The sequence below is a fragment of the Cherax quadricarinatus genome, chromosome 5, assembly GCF_038502225.1.
Source record: "Cherax quadricarinatus isolate ZL_2023a chromosome 5, ASM3850222v1, whole genome shotgun sequence".
In the NCBI taxonomy this organism is placed as follows: Eukaryota; Metazoa; Arthropoda; class Malacostraca; order Decapoda; family Parastacidae; genus Cherax; species Cherax quadricarinatus.
The window spans coordinates 27,214,863-27,235,716 of NC_091296.1; the positions used below are offsets into that span (position 1 = coordinate 27,214,863).

Genomic DNA, 20,854 nt, shown 5'->3' on the forward strand with positions numbered 1-20,854 from the left:
ACCACTCACTCTTTTTCCCTCATCAATTCTATGATTCACCTCATCTTTCATAGACCCATCCGCTGACACGTCCACTCCCAAATATCTGAATACGTTCACCTCCTCCATACTCTCTCCCTCCAATCTGATATTCAATCTTTCATCACCTAATCTTTTTGTTATCCTCATAACCTTACTCTTTCCTGTATTCACCTTTAATTTTCTTCTTTTGCACACCCTACCAAATTCATCCACCAATCTCTGCAACTTCTCTTCAGAATCTCCCAAGAGCACAGTGTCATCAGCAAAGAGCAGCTGTGACAACTCCCACTTTGTGTGTGATTCTTTATCTTTTAACTCCACGCCTCTTGCCAAGACCCTCGCATTTACTTATCTTACAACCCCATCTATAAATATATTAAACAACCACGGTGACATCACACATCCTTGTCTAAGGCCTACTTTTACTGGGAAAAAATTTCCCTCTTTCCTACATACTCTAACTTGAGCCTCACTATCCTCGTAAAAACTCTTCACTGCTTTCAGTAACCTACCTCCTACACCATACACTTGCAACATCTGCCACATTGCCCCCCTATCCACCCTGTCATACGCCTTTTCCAAATCCATAAATGCCACAAAGACCTCTTTAGCCTTATCTAAATACTGTTCACTTATATGTTTCACTGTAAACACCTGGTCCACACACCCCCTACCTTTCCTAAAGCCTCCTTGTTCATCTGCTATCCTATTCTCCGTCTTACTCTTAATTCTTTCAATTATAACTCTACCATACACTTTACCAGGTACACTCAACAGACTTATCCCCCTATAATTTTTGCACTCTCTTTTATCCCCTTTGCCTTTATACAAAGGAACTATGCATGCTCTCTGCCAATCCCTAGGTACCTTACCCTCTTCCATACATTTATTAAATAATTGCACCAACCACTCCAAAACTATATCCCCACCTGCTTTTAACATTTCTATCTTTATCCCATCAATCCCGGCTGCCTTACCCCCTTTCATTTTACCTACTGCCTCACGAACTTCCCCCACACTCACAACTGGCTCTTCCTCACTCCTACAAGATGTTATTCCTCCTTGCCCTATACACGAAATCACAGCTTCCCTATCTTCATCAACATTTAACAATTCCTCAAAATATTCCTTCCATCTTCCCAATACCTCTAACTCTCCATTTAATAACTCTCCTCTCCTATTTTTAACTGACAAATAATAATAAAAAAAAAATCTTTTAAAATGGACTAAATAGAGAAGCAGCCTCATATATCACTATTTCCATTTCAGAGTTGACTTTAAAGCTGAAGAAATCAAGAGACTGAAGCTATAAGATTCAGATGTAAGTCTTCTGATATAATTTTACTATTTTCAGTATTAGAATTACTCTCAGTATCAAACTCAACACCAGTTTACAAGGAGTATAGCACTAAATGTTACACACAAGCTTGTACATTTGTCAGTGTTTATATACTGTATTTCAAATAAATATTAAAAACTGATATTGATTTTATTAAAAATTTTGCACGCATGGAATTGTGTAATCCTAGCTTGCCTTGTGCTGTTACTCAAAGTATACATCAGGCAAGTTCATTGGGTTTCACAAGTTTAATATATCCCATATTTATAGCACTTTTAGTTGCAGCAGGTCATTTTTATGGTAAGTCATAGTTGATTTCTTTTGGTGTTTTTTAGGCATTAACTTGTGCAATCTTATGTCTGTTGTGTGTCATTCTTGATCAAGCTCTCACATTTGCTTAACCCTTTCAGGATCCTTAACTCCCACTCAGGGTCAAAAATCATTAAAAAAAATTATTTTTTCTAATGAAATGATAGAGAATCTTTTTATGATTATAATGACACCAAAAGTAGGAAATTTGATGGAAAACTTGCGGAATTATGCTCTCGTGAAGTTAGCTGTATCAATGATTTTTACGCATCGGCGATTTTGCCCACTTTGAGCCCTATTTTCGGCCAATTCCAATGTTTCAGTCTACTAAAATCACAGCCGTTTCATGAGAATTTCATTTTTTTCTATCGATTGAGTACAACAAACCGCCCATTTACCAATTTCAATACCCAATAAAGTGGTCAGAAATTGGCAATTTGGCCAATTTCACACAAATTTCAAAAGATGCCAATTTCAAAATAGGGTCCAGAATAAACAAGACAGACATTCCTGGCACTAAAATAACATTTTATCTGTTCATTAGTCACATCTCCAGGCCCCTCTTACATTACTTTTGCTTTCCAGTTGGAATTTTTACTCACAAAAAATAGAAGATTTACTGTTATATATACTACTGCATCATTGTAAAAAATTTTTTAAATAATATCAGCGCATTTGTGCAAGAATATTAGACTCACCAGTTGACATGTATTGGACGCTTGGGGTGATTTGTTTACTCTCGAACATCGCAAAAATCGGACATTTGTGCTCAATTGCCATCGTGAAACCAATCAAAATTATCTCTATTTCTGTAATGTATCTTCCATTCTATCAAATGAGACCAAGAAAACAACCATAAACACCATACAAAAATAGACTGCAAAGTCGCTGTTTTAAACCAAAAACACAGTCGTAGTTTATTTTCTCATTCTGCACTGTGTGCTGCAGGATTTTTTTTATACTGCGCACACTGACCATGCAGACCTACCAGGCCTACCAGCCTTTTCCCGCTTAATTTGAGGGCGCTAGAATTTACGCGTACTAGTACGTCACCAACCCTGGCGCGTAAGACATATTACTAGTACGTCAAAAACCCTGAAAGGGTTAAATTTCTATGAATCACATCTCCCCCTCTTTTGATGAATTGTTAGATGTTAATGTGTTTAGAGTTGCACATGATGCTGCAGTCTTCCACAATGCTTACTCAGTTCTCAATTCTATATGAAGGGGACATAGTTTTCTTTGCCTGCATAATGATGACTTATCTCCTCTCTCAGTAATGGTATGACACCTTGTTTATAAGACTTTATTTCTTGGATTTTTTTAAGGATGTCTGTTGTACAGTACTTTATTTACTTTGTCATCTAATTTTTTCATTATTTTTTTTTTTGTGTGTGTTTAACCCTCAAAAGGTCCAAACGCATATATACTGTGGAAAATATTTTAATCTTCCGAAGCTATAGTGCCTAATAGGTGTTTAATGTGTCAACATGGGTCAAAAATGTATTTGAAAATGGAATAGAACCAACAGGGAAGCTCTGCGCATGCGCTGATGGGAGGGAGAGGTCGAGACAGGGCATCAGGGAGCGGGAGTGTTTGGAATGGAGTTAAGAGGCTGGGAAAACATGGGACCAGGAAATTGGCATTCACGGCAGCCTAAGGATTAATATAGTCCTCACTTCATAATAGGAAGTGTCATAACTGTTCCTGGTGAAGAGTGAGGGAACATGATTTATGGGACCACCGTAATAAAGTGGCAAAATTAGTGAATAATGGTAGGACCAGTGGTGACTGGCACATCGCCATGGAGTGTGTCCTGGGGAAAAATACCCATGATTTAATCATCACTCATCGGTCTCAGATCTTAATGGAGTGGCCTCCAATGTGTATAATAATTATGAGACATTAAACCGTATGGTGGGCTAAGAAGTAATCAGTGATAATAACACCAAGCTAAGAGAATGTGTGAAGTGAAATGAGTCGCCGTTCTCAGAGTGAGCATCTGTTTACCTCGTGTTCCTGTCCCGAGGATAGTAAAGGTTTTATGGAGTCACGACTTCTAAACTGGGACAAACCAACGGACACCTCTTCCTGCTGGAATAAGAACCGTGTCGGTGTAGCAGGACATCGAAATGAGATGGTGAATGGAGGAAATAAGGAGCATCAGTCACCCACAGTTAAGTAACCCTTCTAGTTATAGCAGACTGATACTGGCCAGTTAGGTATGTTGTAATTGGATAGGTTGTGGGTGATCCAGCTACATCAAGTGACCACCAGAGAATATCTGGTAAGTGGTGGGATTATATACAAGTGTTTTTCCTTGATTGATATATCCATGTGTAACCTACCCCCCCCCTTCATTCAGTTAAACTAATATAATCTATACAGTCCACAATTAATTAGTAGTGCCGTACTTGTGGGTGCTATCCAATTTATACTGGTCTCGGATAGATATGGATAAGATTGTGAGGTCGAAGGGACCACCTGCAGTGACTAGGGGTGGTTAAGTTTTCTCACATGTCTACACGGGGTGACTACGGTAAACAATATGGTTGTTGTCTCCCAATTAGATTACTCGTATGCTTGTAATGTTGAGGTACATACAGGTAACCCCCTATAAAATTTTCCATATCTGCCCGTTGGTCCTTCCTGAACCGGATGCAATCAGTGAAAAATTAATTGAATTAATTACTTATGCACCATCCCCCCAATGAAAAGCAGGGGTGTCACTAGCACGTTAAGAGACCATACAATAAGTGTCAGGGGCCCGAGACTGTTCAACTGCCTCCCAGCACACATAAGGGGGATTACCAACAGACCCCTGGCAGTCTTCAAGCTGGCACTGGACAAGCACCTAAAGTCAGTTCCTGATCACCCAGGCTGTGGCTCGTACGTTGGTTTGTGTGCAGCCAGCAGCAACAGCCTGGTTGATCAGGCTCTGATCCACCAGGAGGCCTGGTCACAGACCGGGCCGCGGGGGCGTTGACCCCCGGAACTCTCTCCAGGTAAACTCCAGGTAATAATTAAGTGATTGATTGAAGAAAGTGGGTATAGGGTACACAAATTTAATCGATCGTGTGGTGGATGATAATTAGCCTAATTAATTGCTAGCACATGTGTGGCTAGGATTTATACAAGAGTAAAGTGCAAGAATTACTCTTATAAGGTGCCTACTTAAGTTGTATAATCAGTGATTAATAATTCTCTAACCATGACTGGATCTGATGGAGTTAATGTGGCTGACAAGTCCGTGGATTTTAGAGTAATGAAAGCATCATTACAGGCTATTAAAGGCCATGTGACGAAGGCATACAAGTGCTTGGATTTAATGAATCAAGAAACCGTGAACTCTAATGAATTAAAGTTATATTTAGATGCTTTAGAGAGTAGATTTGAGCAGTACAAATTGTGGTTTAAAGACTGTGAAAGAGATCTGCTGGAAAATTGTGCAGATGGAATGGAAATTAATGTTTTAATTAATCAACATTACGAATTGGAAGAAAAACTGTCTTGTAAAAGTAAGGCTTTGAATAAATTAAAGGGTGTATGCCAGGCAGTTGATCAACCTATTAATGCAAAGGGTGTGTTTGCCAAAACCTCCAGAGTACGGTCTGGAGGAAATCAGACTAGGTCGGCAAGAATTAATTGTTCAATTGCAGACCAGTCAGCCAAACAGTTGTAAGGATGTAACACATAATGACTCTGAGACATCTGTCAAGTCTCAAAAGGGAAAAATAATCCCAGTGGCAATAATCATAATTAAGAGTTAAATAGGCACATATCAAGTGAAAGGAATAAGTAATAGTGGTTCCTCACATCAAGGTAAGAGGAATAAGTACCTCAGTAAGGGTAACCCAGTTGATAAGAGGTCAGGCAAGGAAAGGAGAGACTGTCTCTTCTGCAAGGGTACTCATTACACTAAGAACTGTAATGCCTATAATTCATAGGATATTATAGTGGAAAGAATGAAAGAACTTGACAGATGTATCAGATGTCTAGGCAATCATAATGTAAAGGATTGTCATATCAAATTGAACAGTTGCTATCAATGCAACAAGGGAAGACACCATACAGTTATGTGCAGGGTTGTATGTAATTCTTATAATAATGGTGACAATAATGATAATGTTAATAACCCTGACACTATAGTGACTGATGTAAAGGTTGCAGCTAATGGCAATTATGATGGCCTAGCTGAGGTAGCCTTGCCAGTGTTGGATGTAATAATTCAGGATAAAGGGCATAAATCCAAAACTATGCGGCGTCACTCTCCTCAACACTGGTACGGGCCATGTAATATATGGCAGACTACCGCTTAGTAATAATGACTAGAGGAAGTAGTAAATACAGTCATGGTGTGTCTTACTCATAAAAGGTCAACCCAGTACAAGTATTCTTCTATCGAGGATGATGTTGAACCAGTCTAATTTGTGGGAGCTGGACAGCATAGGGATTAATATAAATGAGGAAAGTCCAGATGATTCCTTCACTCAGGAACAATACCTGAAGGACGTTAAATTTAAATCTGGATATTACTGGGTGCGACTTCCGTGGAAGCTGAACTGTCCAGAATTATCTACTAATTATAGGATGGTGTATGGACAGTTAAAGGGCCCAGCTCTGCGAACTGAGCAAGACACCAAATTTGTTGACTGCTTATAATAATATAATTAATCAACAGTTAAATAATAAATTGTTCTTACTTCAGGCGACGATAAATGCACACTGAGTGCACAGGTGGTCCACTGAGCAAAGTAATTGGGTAAATAATCGTATGTGGACAATTTCCTGGGTGTGACGTCAACTGAAGAGGAACTAATGAAGATATATGAAGGGGTTAATGAAATAATGCAAGGTGCAAGGATGCCCCTGAGGGAATGGAACAGTAATTAGTCCATTTTGAGGGATCAGTAAATATGGATAGCCCTGGAGTTGAAGTGCCTATATGCAGTAGTGTGCTGGGGCTGACTTGGGATACTGAGAGAGACTTGTTATTGTTAGTCTCATAACCCAGAGAGCATAGGCTTAGTGTCACACCTTACAATAAGAGGGAAATTGTTAATACCAGAAGCATGGAAGCTTGAGTGTGCTTTGGATGGAGCCCTACCTGAGGAGTTAACAGGTGGAAAGAATTAATGGGTGATTATGTAAATGCCAATGTTGGAGTTCCCAAGCCAGGTGGCCAGTGAAGATGGGAAAATTGTACTCCACATTATTTAAGTCGTCTAACAACGACCTCCGCCCGGCCGCAGTGTGGAAAATATTATAATCTTCCGAAGCTATAGTGCCTAATAGGTGTTTAATGTGTTGACATGGGTCAAAAATATATTTGAAAATTAAATAGAACCAACAGGGAAGCTCTGCGCCTGCACTAATGGGAGGGAGAGGTCGAGACGGGGCATCAGAGAGCGGGAGTGTTTGGAATGGAGTTAAGAGGCTGGGAAAACATGGGACTAGGAAATTGGCGTTCACGGCAGCCTAAGGATTAATATAGTCCTCACTTCATAATAGGAAGTGTCATAACTGTTCCTGGTGAAGAGCGAGGGAACATGATTTACGGGACCACCGTAATAAAGTGGCAAAATTAGTGAATAATGGTAGGACCGGTGGTGACTGGCGTGTCGCCATGGAGTGTGTCCCAGGGAAAAATACCCGTGATTTAATCACTCATCGGTCTCAGATCTTAATGGAGTGGCCTCCAATGTGTATAATAATTATGAGACATTAAACCATATGGTGGGCTAAGAAGTAATCAGTGATAATAACACCAAGCTAAGAGAATGTGTGAAGTGAAATGAGTCGCCGTTCTCAGAGTGAGCATCTGTTTACCTCGTGTTCCTGTCCTGAGGATTGTGAAGTTTTTATGGAGTCACGACTTCTCAACCGGGACAAACCAACGGATACCTCGTCCTGCTGGAATAAGAACCATGTCGGTGTAGCAGGACATCGAAATGAGATGGTGAATGGAGGAAATAAAGAGCATCAGTCACCCACAGTTAAGTAACCCTTCTAGTTATAGCAGACTGATACTGGCCAGTTAGGTATGTTGTAATTGGATAGGTTGTGGGTGATCCAGCTACATCAAGTGACCACCAGAGAATATCTGGTAAGTGGTGGGATTATATATACAAGTGTTTTTCCTTGATCGATATATCCATGTGTAACCTACCTCCCCCCCCCCCTTCATTCAGTTAAACTAATATAATCTATACAGTCCACAATTAATTAGTAGCGCCGTACTTGTGGGTGCTATCCAATTTATACTGGTCTCGGATAGATATGGATAAGATTGTGAGGTCGAAGGGACCACCTGCAGTGACCAGGGGTGGTTAAGTTTTCTCACATGTCTACACGGGGTGACTACAGTAAACAATGTGGTTGTTGTCTCCCAATGAGATTACTCATATGCTTGTAATGTTGAGGTGCATACAGGTAACCCCCTATAAAATTTTCCATATATACGTTCACGTGCGTAGCGCCCCGAATATTTTAGGAAAAAAGAGCATTTGGTACCCAGGCATCCCTAATTTTTTTCATATGGCGCACACTGAATGTGCACACCCATTCTCTCATGTCTAGGCAACTCAGGCTTATCGTGCCAATGTTGAATGAATGACAAAGGAAACGTATATATATACGTTTGGGGCGCTACGCGAGAGAACGTATATATACGTTTGGACCGTTTAAGGGTTAAACAGTAACAGTGCATAGGGGATTGGTTTATTTAACACATTCTGATTTATGTTGTAGTCAATTTGCAAAGCTCTTCTGTCTTTTGTGGCTAACACTGTTCTTAACCCTTAAACGGTCCAAATAGACCAATGTTCAAATCCATAGTGCTCCAAAAGTAGATCTGTTTTTTTTTACATATTTTGAAATATACCAAAAAAAATGTACATAAAAGTTTTTTTACACATTTTCAAATGTAAAAAAAAAAAATGTACATTTTTTACATACTTTCAAATGTTGAAAAAAACGTATATATACGTTTTGACCATTTAAGGGTTAACCCTTTGACTGTCGCAAGCCCCTTTCTGAAACTGTCATTCTATGTCGATAAATTTTTGGAAAAACGAAAATTATTTTTTCTTATGAAATGATAGAGAATCTTTTCCCAATGGTAATGACACCAAAAGTACGAAATTTGGTTGAAAACTCACGGAATTACGCTCCCACGAAGTTAGCGGTCTCGGCGACATATACGCATCGGCGATTTTGCCGACTTTGAGCCCTGTTTTTGGCCAATTCCGTTGTTCCAGTTGACCAAGCTCATAGCTATTTCTTTAGAACTCCATTTTTTCTATCAGTTGAGTACAAGAAACCGCCTATTTACCGATTTGAACTACCCAATAAAGTGGTCAGAAATTGGCAATTTTGCCAATTTCATGCAAATTAAAAAAGGTGCCAATTTCAAAATAGGGTCCAGAATAAACAATGTAGACATTCTTGGCACTAACATATCCTCTGTTTATTAGTCACGTCTCTAAGCCCCTCTTATATTACTATTGCTTTCTGTTTTGATTTTTTATTCATACAAAAAATACGAAGTTTACTGTTATGCAGACTACTGCATTGGTGTAGAAATGGTACAAATAATATCAGTGCACTAGTGAAAGAATATTAGACTCCCCAGTTGAAGTGTATTGGACGTGTGGTGTGATTTGCTTGCTCCTGAACATTGGTAAAAACCGAACATTTCCGCTACTTTGAGCTCAATTTCAAGGTCGTTTTCATCGTGACAGTAATCAAAATCATCTCTATTTCTGTAATATGTTTTCCATTTTATCACCTGAGACCATGAAAACGAGAATACAATGATAAATACTGTACGAAAATACACCTCAATGTTTTAATCCCCAAAAAATGATCAGTTTTTTCTCATTATGCACTGCGTGGTGCACACTGACCACACAGACCCATTCTCTCATGTGGGCCTACCAGCTTTCTCGTATAAAATGTCAGAAACAGTGGCGCATAAGACGTATATATACGACCGAAACAGTCGAAGGGTTAAATATAAGAAACATGCTAGAAAATTTTAGACACGAGTAACAACGTGTCAGATGATATACTATGACTCATTTCAAGTTTTTACTGCATTTGTTGGGTATTCAAATTCTCATGTTGCTATAATCTTGTTCTCCTATACAGCATGATTATAATGGATAACTTCATTTTTGGGTGGCTTGTGTGCTCCCTTTAATTTTTTCTGTGTATCGTGAGTTATACGTTAACCTGCCTGGTGAGTTCTTGCTGACTGCTGAGATTTTTAGATTTCTCTTTCCATTTTCTCATATTACAAATTCCTGATGAAATGAATAAGAGTGAATGGCCTAGAGCTGATGTCTATCCCTTTGCCCCATGGTTTTGCTACCGGTGTACAGTGGAACCTGACTCACAAGTGTCCCAACGTACAAGTTTTTTGAGATACGAGCCATCCCTGGATCAATTTTTTGCTCTGAGTTACGAGCCAGCTCCCCGCTCCCCTGCTTCCCCCTCAACCCAAAACATGGACACCTCGCTTGTTTATCTATGATTTCATGCATTAATTCCATGGAAATCATTCTCTTTTTCTTCTCAGCACAGCCCTTAACACTTACTTTCTTAGGACCCATGCTTAGAAAAACGATATTTGGCCAAATGACTGTCAAAAATGTAAGCAAAGCATGAGAGAACTGCTCCCCCAGTGAGGTGAACAGTGAACCAAGTTGGCGGCATTCGTTATTATAATAATAATTATTATTATTGTGTTATTATTAATTTAGGTAACTCGAGCACAGATCCAATTCCCTAGATCAAGAGCCCCTCACCAGTGTCAAGATTCCTTGATGCTGGTGAGGGGCTCTTGATCTAGGGAATTGGATCTGTGCTCCAGTTCCCTAAATTAATATTATTATTATTATTATAATAACAATAGAGCTTCAGTTCCTTAAATTAATAATAATATATAATAATAGTAGGTTGGTAGACAGCAACCACCAGGGAGGTACTACCGTCCTGCCAAGTGAGTGTAAAACGAAAGCCTGTAATTGTTTTATATGATGGTAGGATTGCTGGTGTCTTTTGTCTGTCTCATAAATATGCAAGATTACAGGTACATCTTGTTACTTCTACTTACATTACACTTAGGTCACACTAAACATACATGTACACGTTTATTTATACACACTCATCCGAGTTTTCTTTGATTTTATCTTAGTTCTTGTTCTAATTACTTTTCCTTTTATATCCATGGGGAAGTGGAATAAGAATCTTTCCTCTGTAAGCCATGTGTGTTGTAAAAGTCAACTAAAATGCCGGGAACAATGGGCTAGTAACCCCTTTTCCTGTAAAAATTACTAAAAATAATAATAAGAAGAAAATTGTCGAAGTGGGAAGTCTGAATGTGCGTGGATGTTGGGCGAATGATAAGAGATGATTGTGGATGTTATGAATGAGAAGCTGGATATCCTGGCTTTAAGTGAAACAAAGCTGAAGGGGATGGGTGAGTTTCAGTGGAGAGGAGTTATGGGATTAGGTCAGGGGTTTCTAATAGAGTTAGAGCTAAAGAAGGAGTAGCAGTAATGTTGAAGGATAAGGTATGGCAGGAAAATAGGGACTATAAATGTATTAATTCAAGGATTATGTGGAGTAAAATAAAAGGTTGGATGTGAGAAGTGGGTTATTGTAAGTGTTTATGCACCTGGGGAAGAGAGAAGTATAGAGGAGAGAGAGATTTTGGGAAATGTTGAGTAATTGCGTGGGGAGTTTTGAACCACGTGTGAGAGTACTTGTGGTTGGGGATTTTAATGCTAAAGTGGGAAAAAATGTTGTGGAGGGAGTAGTAGGTAAATTTGGGGTGCCAGGGGTAAATGAAAATGGGGAGCCTTTAATTGAGCTTTGGTAATAAGTAATACATATTTTATTAAGAAGAGGATAAATAAATGTACAGTGGACCCTCAACCAGCGATGGCATCGATTAACGATAAATCTGACTTGTAATACATTTTAACGTAAAAATTTTGCCTCGACTAGCGCTTAAAAACCCGACCAGCGCTATTCGTTCCATACCATACGCGTCCACTTTGGCCTGAGCGCGCCTCACTTGTCCCTTGGGTGCCAGTGTTTACAAGTCAGCCAGCCACTGCGGTTGCTTCCAAACATACAACTGGAACATTTCATACTATCACAGCCTTTGTAGTGATTGCACCTGCAAAATAAGTCACCATGGGCCCCAAGAAAGCTTCTAGTGCCAACCCTACAGCAAAAAGGGTGAGAATTACTATGGAGATGAAGAAAGAGATCATTGCTAAGTATGAAAGTGGAGTGCGTGTCTCTGAGCTGGTCAGGTTGTATAATAAACCCCCAATCAACCATCGCTACTATTGTGGGCAAGAAAACGGCAATCAAGGAAGCTGTTCTTGCCAAAGGTGCAACTATGTTTTCGAAACTGAGATCGCAAGTGATAGAAGATGTTGAGAGACTGTTATTGGTGTGGATAAACGAGAAACAGATAGCAGGAGACAGCATCTCTCAAGCGATCATATGTGAAAAGGCTAGGAAGTTGCATGACGATTTAATTACAAAAATGCCAGCAACTAGTGATGTGAGTGAATTAAAGGTTGGTTTGAGAGATTTAAGAAGCGTAGTGGCATTCATAGTGTGATAAGGTATGGTGAGGCTGCCAGTGCGGACCACAAATCGGCTGAAAAATATGTGCAGGACTTCAAGGAGTACATAGACAGTGAAGGACTGAAACCTGAACAAGTGTTTAATTGTGACGAAACAGGCCTGTTTTGGAAGAAAATGCCAAGCAGGACGTACATTACTCAGGAGGAAAAGGCACTCCCAGGACATAAGCCTATGAAAGACAGGCTTACTCTGTTGATGTGTGCCAATGCTAGTGGTGATTGCAAAGTGAAGCCTTTATTGGTGTATCACTCTGAAACTCCCAGAGTGTTCAGGAAAAACAATGTCCTCAAGGCTAATTTGTGTGTGCTGTGGAGGGCAAACAGTAAGGCATGGGTCACTAGGGACTTTTTCTATGACTGGTTACACTATGCATTTGCCCCCAATGTGAAAAATTACCTAATTGAAAAGAAATTAGACCTTAAGTGCCTCCTGGTATTAGACAATGCTCCTGGTCATCCTTCAGACTTGGCAGAGCGACTTTCTAGGGACATGAGCTTCATCAAGGTGAAGTTTTTGCCTTCTAATACCACTCCTCTCCTGCAGCCCATAGACCAGCAGGTTATTTCCAACTTCAAGAAACTGTACACAAAAGCTGTTTGAAAGGTGCTTTGTAGTGACCTCAGAAACTCAACTGACTCTAAGAGAGTTTTGGAAAGATCATTTTACCATCCTCAATTGTGTAAACATTATAGGTAAGGCTTGGGAGGAAGTGACTAAGAGGACATTGAACTCTGCTTGGAAAAAACTGTGGCCAGAATGTGTAGACAAAAGGGATTTTGAAGGGTTTGAGGCTTACCCTGAGAATCCTATGCCAGTTGAGGAATCCATTGTGGCATTGGGGAAGTCCTTGGGGTTGGAGGTTAGTGGGGAGGATGTGGAAGAGTTGGTGGTGGAGGACAGTGAAGAACTAACCACTGATGAGCTGCTAGATCATCTTGAACAGCAAGAGGGCAGAAACTGCTTCGGAGGAGGGGAGAGAGAAATTGAAGAAGTTGCCTACTTCTAAGATAAAGGAAATGTGTGCAAAATGGCTTGAAGTGCAAACCTTTTTTGATGAAAATCACCCTGACACAGCTACTGCAAGCCGTGTTGGCAACCTGTACAGTGACAATGTTGTGAACCACTTTAGGAAAGTCATAAAGGAACGAGAGGTACAGGTATCTATTTACCTGGAGTTTACCTGGAGAGAGTTCCGGGGGTCAATGCCCCCGCGGCCCGGTCTGTGACCAGGCCTCCTGGACAGATATGTTGTGCGACAGAAGCCCAGTGACTCTGAAGCTGGTTCTATTGGCATTAAAAGAGCAAGGGAAGTAACCCCAGAAAAAGACTTGCTGCCTCAAGTGCTAATGGAAGGGGATTCCCCTTCTAAACACTAAGAAGATCAACGCTCTCCCCTCCTCGCATCCCATCAATCATCACCAGATCTTCAATAAGGGTAAGTGTCATGTAACTGTGCATGTAATCTTCAGTTTGTGTGTATGTATTAAAATTAATATTTCATGTGGTAAATTTTTTTTTTTTTCAATACTTTTCCGTGTCTTGCACAGATTAAATTGATTTCAATTATTTCTTATGGGGAAAATTAACTTGACTAACGATAATTTTGACTAACGATGAGCTCTCAGGAACGGATTAATATCGCTGGTTGAGGGTCCACTGTACAAGGTATGATGTAGCACGTAACGAAAGTAGTACTTTGTTAGATTATGTATTGGTGGATAAAAGGTTGATGGGTAGGCTCCAGGATGTACACGTTTATAGAGGGGCAACTGATATATCGGATCATTATCTAGTTGTAGCTACAGTTAGAGTAAGAGATAGATGGGATAAGAGGAAAATGGCAACAACAAGTAAGAGGGAGGTGAAAGTGTATAAACTAAGGGAGGAGGAAGTTCGGGTGAAATATAAGCAACTATTGACAGAAAGGTGGACAGGTGCAGGTATGAGTAGTGGGGGGGTTGAAGAGGGTTGGAATAGTTTTAAAAATGCAGTATTAGAATGTGGGGTAGAAGTTTGTGGTTATAGGAGGGTGGGTGCAGGAGGAAAGAGGAGTGATTGGTGGAATGATGAAGGGTGTGATAAAAGAGAAAAAGGTAGCTTATGAGAGGTATTTACAAAGCAGAAGTGTTATAAGAAGAGTAGAGTATGTATATGGAGAGTAAAAGAAAGGTGGAGAGATTGCAAAAGGAGAGCAGATGATAGAGTGGGAGAGGTACTGTCAAGGAATTTTAATGAAAAGAAAAAATTTTGGAGTTAAACAAGTTAAGAAAGCCTAGGGAACAAATGGATTTATCAGTTAAAAACAGAGAAGGGGAGTTAGTAGATGGGGACATGGAGGTTTTGGGTAGATGGCGAGAATATTTTGAGGAATGTTGACGAAGAAAGGGAGGCGGTAATTTCATGCACTGGCCAGGGAGGTATATCATCTTTTAGGAGTGAAGAAGAGCAGGATGTGAGTGTGGGGGAGGTGCGTGAGGCATTACGTAGAATGAAAGGGGGTAAAGCAGCTGGAACTGATAGGATCATGACAGAAATGTTAAAAGTAGGGGGGACATAGTGTTGGAGTGTTTGTTATTTTTGTTTAATAAATGTATGAAAGAGGGGAAGGTACCTAGGGATTGGCAGAGAGCATGTATAGTCCCTTTATATAAAGGGAAGGGGGACAAAAAGAGATTGTAAAAATTATAGAGGAATAAGTTTACTGAGTATACCAGGAAAAGTGTACGGTAGGGTTATTATTGAAAGAATTAGAGGTAAGACAGAATGTAGGATTGCGGATGAGCAAGGAGGTTTTAGAGTGGGTAGGGGATGTGTAGATCAAGTGTTTACATTGAAGCATATATGTGAGCAGTATTTAGATAAAGGTAGGAAAGTTTTTATTGCATTTATGGATTTAGAAAAGGCATATGATAGAGTGGATAGGGGAGCAATATGGCAGATATTGCAAGTATGTGGAATAAGTAGTAAGTTTCTAAATGCTGTAAAGAGTTTTTATGAGGATAGTGAGGATCAGGTTAGTGTGTGGAGAAGAGAGGGAGACTACTTCCCGGTAAAAGTAGGTCTTAGACAGGGATGTGTAATGTCACTATGGTTGTTTAATATATTTATAGATGGGGTTGTAAAAGAAGTAAATGCTAGGGTGCTGGGGAGAGGGGTGGGATTAAATTATGGGGAATCATATACACAATGGGAATTGACACAGTTACTTTTTGCTAATGATACTGTGCTTATGGGAGATTCTAAAGAAAAGTTGCAAAGATTAGTGGATGAGTTTGGGAGTGTGTGTAGAAAGTTGAAAGTGAACATAGAAAAGAGTAAGGTAATGAGGGTATCAAATGATTTAGATAAAGCAAAATTGGAGAGGAGGAGTATGGAAAAAGTGAATGTTTTCAGATATTTGAGAGTTGACGTGTCAGCGGATGGATGGATGAAGGATGAAGTTAACCATAGAATTGATGAAGGAAAAAAGTTGAGTTGTGCATTGAGGTATATGTGGAAACAAAAACATTATCTTTGGAGGCAAAGAATAGAATGTATGAAAGTATAGTGGTACCAATACTCTTATATGGGTGTGAAGCTTGGGTTGTAAATGCTGCAGTGAGGAGATGGCTGGAGGCAGTGGAGATGTCCTGTCTAAGGGCAATGTGTGGTGTAAATATTATGCAGAGAATTTGGAGTGTGAAAATTAGGAGAAGGTGTGGAGTTACTAAAAGTATTAGAGGGCTGAAGAGGGGTTGTTGAGGTGGTTTGATCCTTTAGAGAGAATGGATCAAAGTAGAATGACTTGGAGAGCATATAAATCTGTTGGGGAAGGAAGGCGGGGTAGGGGCCGTCCTTGAAAAGGTTCGAGGGAGGTGTTGTGGGCGAGGGGTTTGGACTTCCAGCAAGCGTGCGTGAGCATGTTAGATAGGAGTGAATGGAGACAAACGGTATTTGGGACCTGACAAGCTGTTGGAATGTGAGCAGGTTAATATTTGGTGAAGGGATTCAGGGAAACTGATTATTTTCATATAGCCAGACTTGAGAACTGGAAATGGGAAGTACAGTGCCTGCACTTTAAAGGAGGGGTTTGGGATATTGGCAGTTTGGAGGGATATGTTGTGTATCTTTATACATATATGCTTCTAAACTGTCGTGTTCTGGGCACCTCTGCAAAAACAGTGATTATGCAGGATGGTTGAATGATGATTAAAGTATTTTCTTTTTGGGGATTTTTTTTTTGGGGTCACCCTGCCTAGGTGGGAGACGGCCAACTTGTTAAAAAAAAAAAAAATGCAATTTTAACCTCACTTCGTTGAAAACAGTCGAGTGCCTACTAGGATAGCACTGAGAAGGGAGGAGGAAGAAATTATATTGTTTGGAAAGAGAGTCCCCTTCTCTTTTCTGTCTCTCTTCCCTATTTGGACCTGATTGAAGCTCACCAGGTTTGACTTTTACTAAAAAATGTGCCCAAAGAACTTTGGTTCTGCCCTCTCCTCAGGATGCTTCAGAAGTGTGACATTGTCTGGTCATTCCAAACAATGCTATTACAGCTTGTTTGGGCCTTGTTGGGGTGGTACTTCTCTGCAGTTATTGACATCCATCCATTTGGCAAAGATTTCCTTGATTAATGAAGTAGGGGCTTCCTCTATCTCCTCTTCCAAGCCTGAAGAGAAAGGTAAACAAGGGTAGCGTGCAGTGCCATGACTCATTTTGATCCATACAAGTTCTAGCACGTGAGCTGTATTTTAAACAAAGGTCGTATACCAAGCAAAAACTTTCGCATCCAAACAGGACATATACCAAGTTGGACTTATTCCAAAGCGGACGTGTACTTGGGTACCACTGTATTGACTTATTACCTGTGTTTCTGTCCTGGAGTCTGCTTTACTAATTCCTAGGTGATGTAGGTTTCCCTGGGAACAAGAAGTCCAGACACCTGAAAACTTCCTTGAAACTGTGCAAAGGTGTCCATGGTGAAGAATGAGGCTAATGTCTATTATATCTTTTTCCTTCCAACAGCTGTTCGAGCAATATCCAGAGTACATATATGGAAGAAACTAAACTTCTGATGAACATTGGCAGTGGTGTCTACATTACAAGTGTGTGTGGTTGTGTGCCAGCTCATGATGCCACAGGGACTGCTTTCAAATATCTTGACTGTGTAAGGTGTCGCTAATATCTGAAGCTAGGTTCTTGGCGCACCCCAGAAGGAAGGTCCAAAGTAGCAGAATTGGCCTGAGATACCCCACGTTTTTTGCAGTCAGGGAAAAAAAAAAGACTAAGATTTTATATTAAGTGGCCATTCAACTTGTGTCTTTGATTTGCAAAAAAAGAAAATAGTATTCCATTTAGCATAAACTTTGTGTTCAGTTAATTACCATAGTCTGTTGAACATAAATATTAAATATTCAGTAAAACTTAAATATAAAATCACAAGTTGAAGATGCATGTTCATCACCTGGATATCTTTAATATTGAAACATTTTACCAACCAGTGGCTTCTTCAGTCTGGTACAGTAGAGGGGTAATTTTCAGTTGTTCAGCCTTGTAGATACATGAGGATAGAGATTTATTTACTAGAGGAAGTTGGGTAGGATCCACTAGTGAATGTAAGTTATGCCCAAGAGTAGGGCCAGACATTAGCAATATAATTGTAGAAGATATCCTCTGTACCAAGTATTATTAAAATAATTATACTTGTCTGACACAGCAGCACTAAGAAATCTTGAAACAGGATATCTTTTGCAACTCTATTGCTCACCTCTGGCCCAACTTGGGCATTGACTATTGTCACTAGTAAGTTATTAAGTCTTGTTTACATGTGATATTTTTGATTGCTACCCTTCTTCTTTGACTCCACTATACAAGTCTCCATCCATGCTTTAGATTCATCAGCACTAAAGTAATGAATGCCTGTCAAAGGCTAGAGACATCAGTGTTAACTTTCTGCATCTTCCTCTGTCTCCACTATTTATCTCTGTACTGGACTGTAAAAGTCATTGGTTGACAAAATATCTTTGTAAAGATGCTCAGGTGTTGCCCTTGCACCTTATCAATGTAAAATATTCTGTTGATTATAAATGTGAAATGTTTAATTAATGTTTAATAAAAATATAAAAGTCGTTAAATAATTTTCTTATGAAAATTTTTTTTTTCAACAAGTCGGCAGTCTCCCACCAAGGCAGGGTGACCCAAAAAGAACGAAAATCCCCAAAAAGAAAATACTTTCATCATTCAACACTTTCACCTCACTCATATATAATCACTGTCTTTGCAGAGGCGCTCAGAATCGGCAGTTTAGAAGTCCCTGCAAACTGTCAGTATCCCAGACCCCACCTGTAAAGTGCAGACATTGTATTTCCCATTTCCAGGACTCAAGTCCGGCTAACCGGTTTCCCTGAATCCCTTCACTAAATATTACCCTGCTCACACTCCAACAGATCGTCAGGTCCCAAATACCATTCGTCTCCATTCACTCCTATCGAACACGCTCATGCACGCCTGCTGGAAGTCCAAGCCCCTCGCCCACAAAACCTCCCTTACCCCTTCCTTCCAACCTTTTCGAGGACGACTCCAACCCCGCCTTCCTTCTCCTACAGATTTAAATGCTCTCCATGTCATTCTACTTTGATCCCTTCTCTCTAAATGACCAAACCACCTCAACAACCTCTCTTCAGCCCTCTGACTAATACTTTTATTAACTCCACACCTTCTCCTAATTTCCACACTCTGAATTTTCTGCATAATATTTACACCACACATTGCCCTTAGACAGGACATCTCCACTGCCTCCAACTGCCTCCTCGCTGCTGCATTCACAACTCGAGCTTCACACCCATATAAGAGTGTTAGTACTACTATACTTTCATACATTCCCTTCTTTGCCTCCATAGATAACATTTTTTGACTCCATATATACCTCAATGCACCACTCACCTTTTTTCCTTCATCAATTCTATGATCAACCTCATCCTTCATAAATCCATCCGCCGACACGTCAACTCCCAAGTATCTGAAAACATTAACTTCTTCCATACTCCTCCTCCCCAATTTGATATCCAATTTTTCTTTATCTAAATCATTTGATACCCTCATCACCTTACTCTTTTCTATGTTCACTTTCAACTTTCTACCTTTAAACACACTCCCAAACTCATCCACTAACCTTTGCAATTTTTCTTTAGAATCTCCCATAAGCACTATCATCAGCAAAAAGTAACTGTGTCAATTCCCATTTTGTATTTGATTTCCCATAATTTAATCCCACCCCTCTCCTGAACACCCTAGCATTTACTTCTTTTACGACCCCACCTATAAATATATTAAACAACCATGGTGACATTACACATCCCTGTCTAAGACCTACTTTTACTGGGAAGTAGTCTCCCTCTCTTCTACACACCCTAACCTGAACCTCACTATCCTCATAAAAACTTTTTACAGCATTTAGTAACATACCACCTATTCCATATACTTGCAACATCTGCCACATTGCTCCCCTATCCACTATCATATGCCTTTTCTAAATCCATAAATGCAATAAAAACTTCCCTACCTTTATCTAAATACTGTTCACATATATGCTTCAATGTAAACACTTGATCTACACATCCCCTACCCACTCTGAAACCTCCTTGCTCATCCACAGTCCTACATTCTGTCTTACCTCTAATTCTTTCAAAAATAGCCCTACCGTACACTTTTCCTGTTATACTCAATAAACTTATTCCTCTATAATTTTTAGTCTCTTTTGTCCCCCTTCCCTTTATATAAAGGGACTATACATGCTCTCCACCAATCCCTAGGTACCTTCCCCTCTTTCATACATTTATTAAACAAAAATACCAACCACTCCAACACTATATATCCCCCTGCTTTTAACATTTCTGTCATGATCCCATCAGTTCCAGCTGCTTTATCCCCTTTCATTCTCTGTAATGCCTCACGTACCTCCCCCACACTTACATTCTGTTCTTCTTCACTCCTAAAAGATGGCATACCTCCCTGGCCAGTGCATGAAATTACCGCCTCCCTTTCTTCCTCAACATTTAAAAGTTCCTCAAAATATTCTCGCCATCTACCTAATACCTCCCTCTCCCCATCTACTAACTCCCCTACTCTGTTTTTAACTGACAAATACATACGTTCCCTAGGCTTTCTTAACTTGTTTAACTCACTCCAAATTTTTTTCTTATCTTCATTAAAATTTCTTGACAGTGCCTCTCCCACTCTATCATCTGCTCTCCTTTTGCACTCTCTCACCACTCTCTTCACCTTTCTTTTACTCTCCATATACTCTGCTCTTCTTATAACATTTCTGCTTTGTAAAAACCTCTCATAAGCTAACTTTTTCTCTTTTTTCACATCCTTTACTTCATCATTCCACCAATCACTCCTCTTTCCTCCTGCCCCCACCCTCCTATAACCACAAACTTCTGCCCCACATTCTAATACTGCATTTTTAAAACTCATCCAACCCTCTTCAACCCCCCCCCCCACTGTTCATCTTTGCACTAGCCCACCTTTCTGCCA

At 39.9% G+C, this 20,854-nt stretch overlaps 1 protein-coding gene across 3 annotated transcripts in view; it reads left to right on the plus strand.

Annotated features, from left to right (window-relative positions):
* The window catches only part of Cog4 (conserved oligomeric Golgi complex subunit 4), a 121,161-nt gene extending 102,720 nt beyond the window's left edge, over positions 1–18,441 (plus strand). For 2 of the 3 annotated variants that reach the window (XM_070101411.1, XM_070101417.1), the window contains exons 16-17: positions 1,291–1,342; positions 17,342–17,524. In XM_070101411.1, the coding sequence (XP_069957512.1) occupies positions 1,291–1,333 (43 nt within the window). In that variant the 3' untranslated portion in view covers positions 1,334–1,342; positions 17,342–17,524. Of the gene's footprint in view, positions 1–1,290; positions 1,343–17,341 lie in introns of all 3 variants that reach the window. The other variant, XM_070101407.1, reaches the window with a different exon arrangement.
* The last annotated feature ends 2,413 nt before the right edge of the window (positions 18,442–20,854 follow it).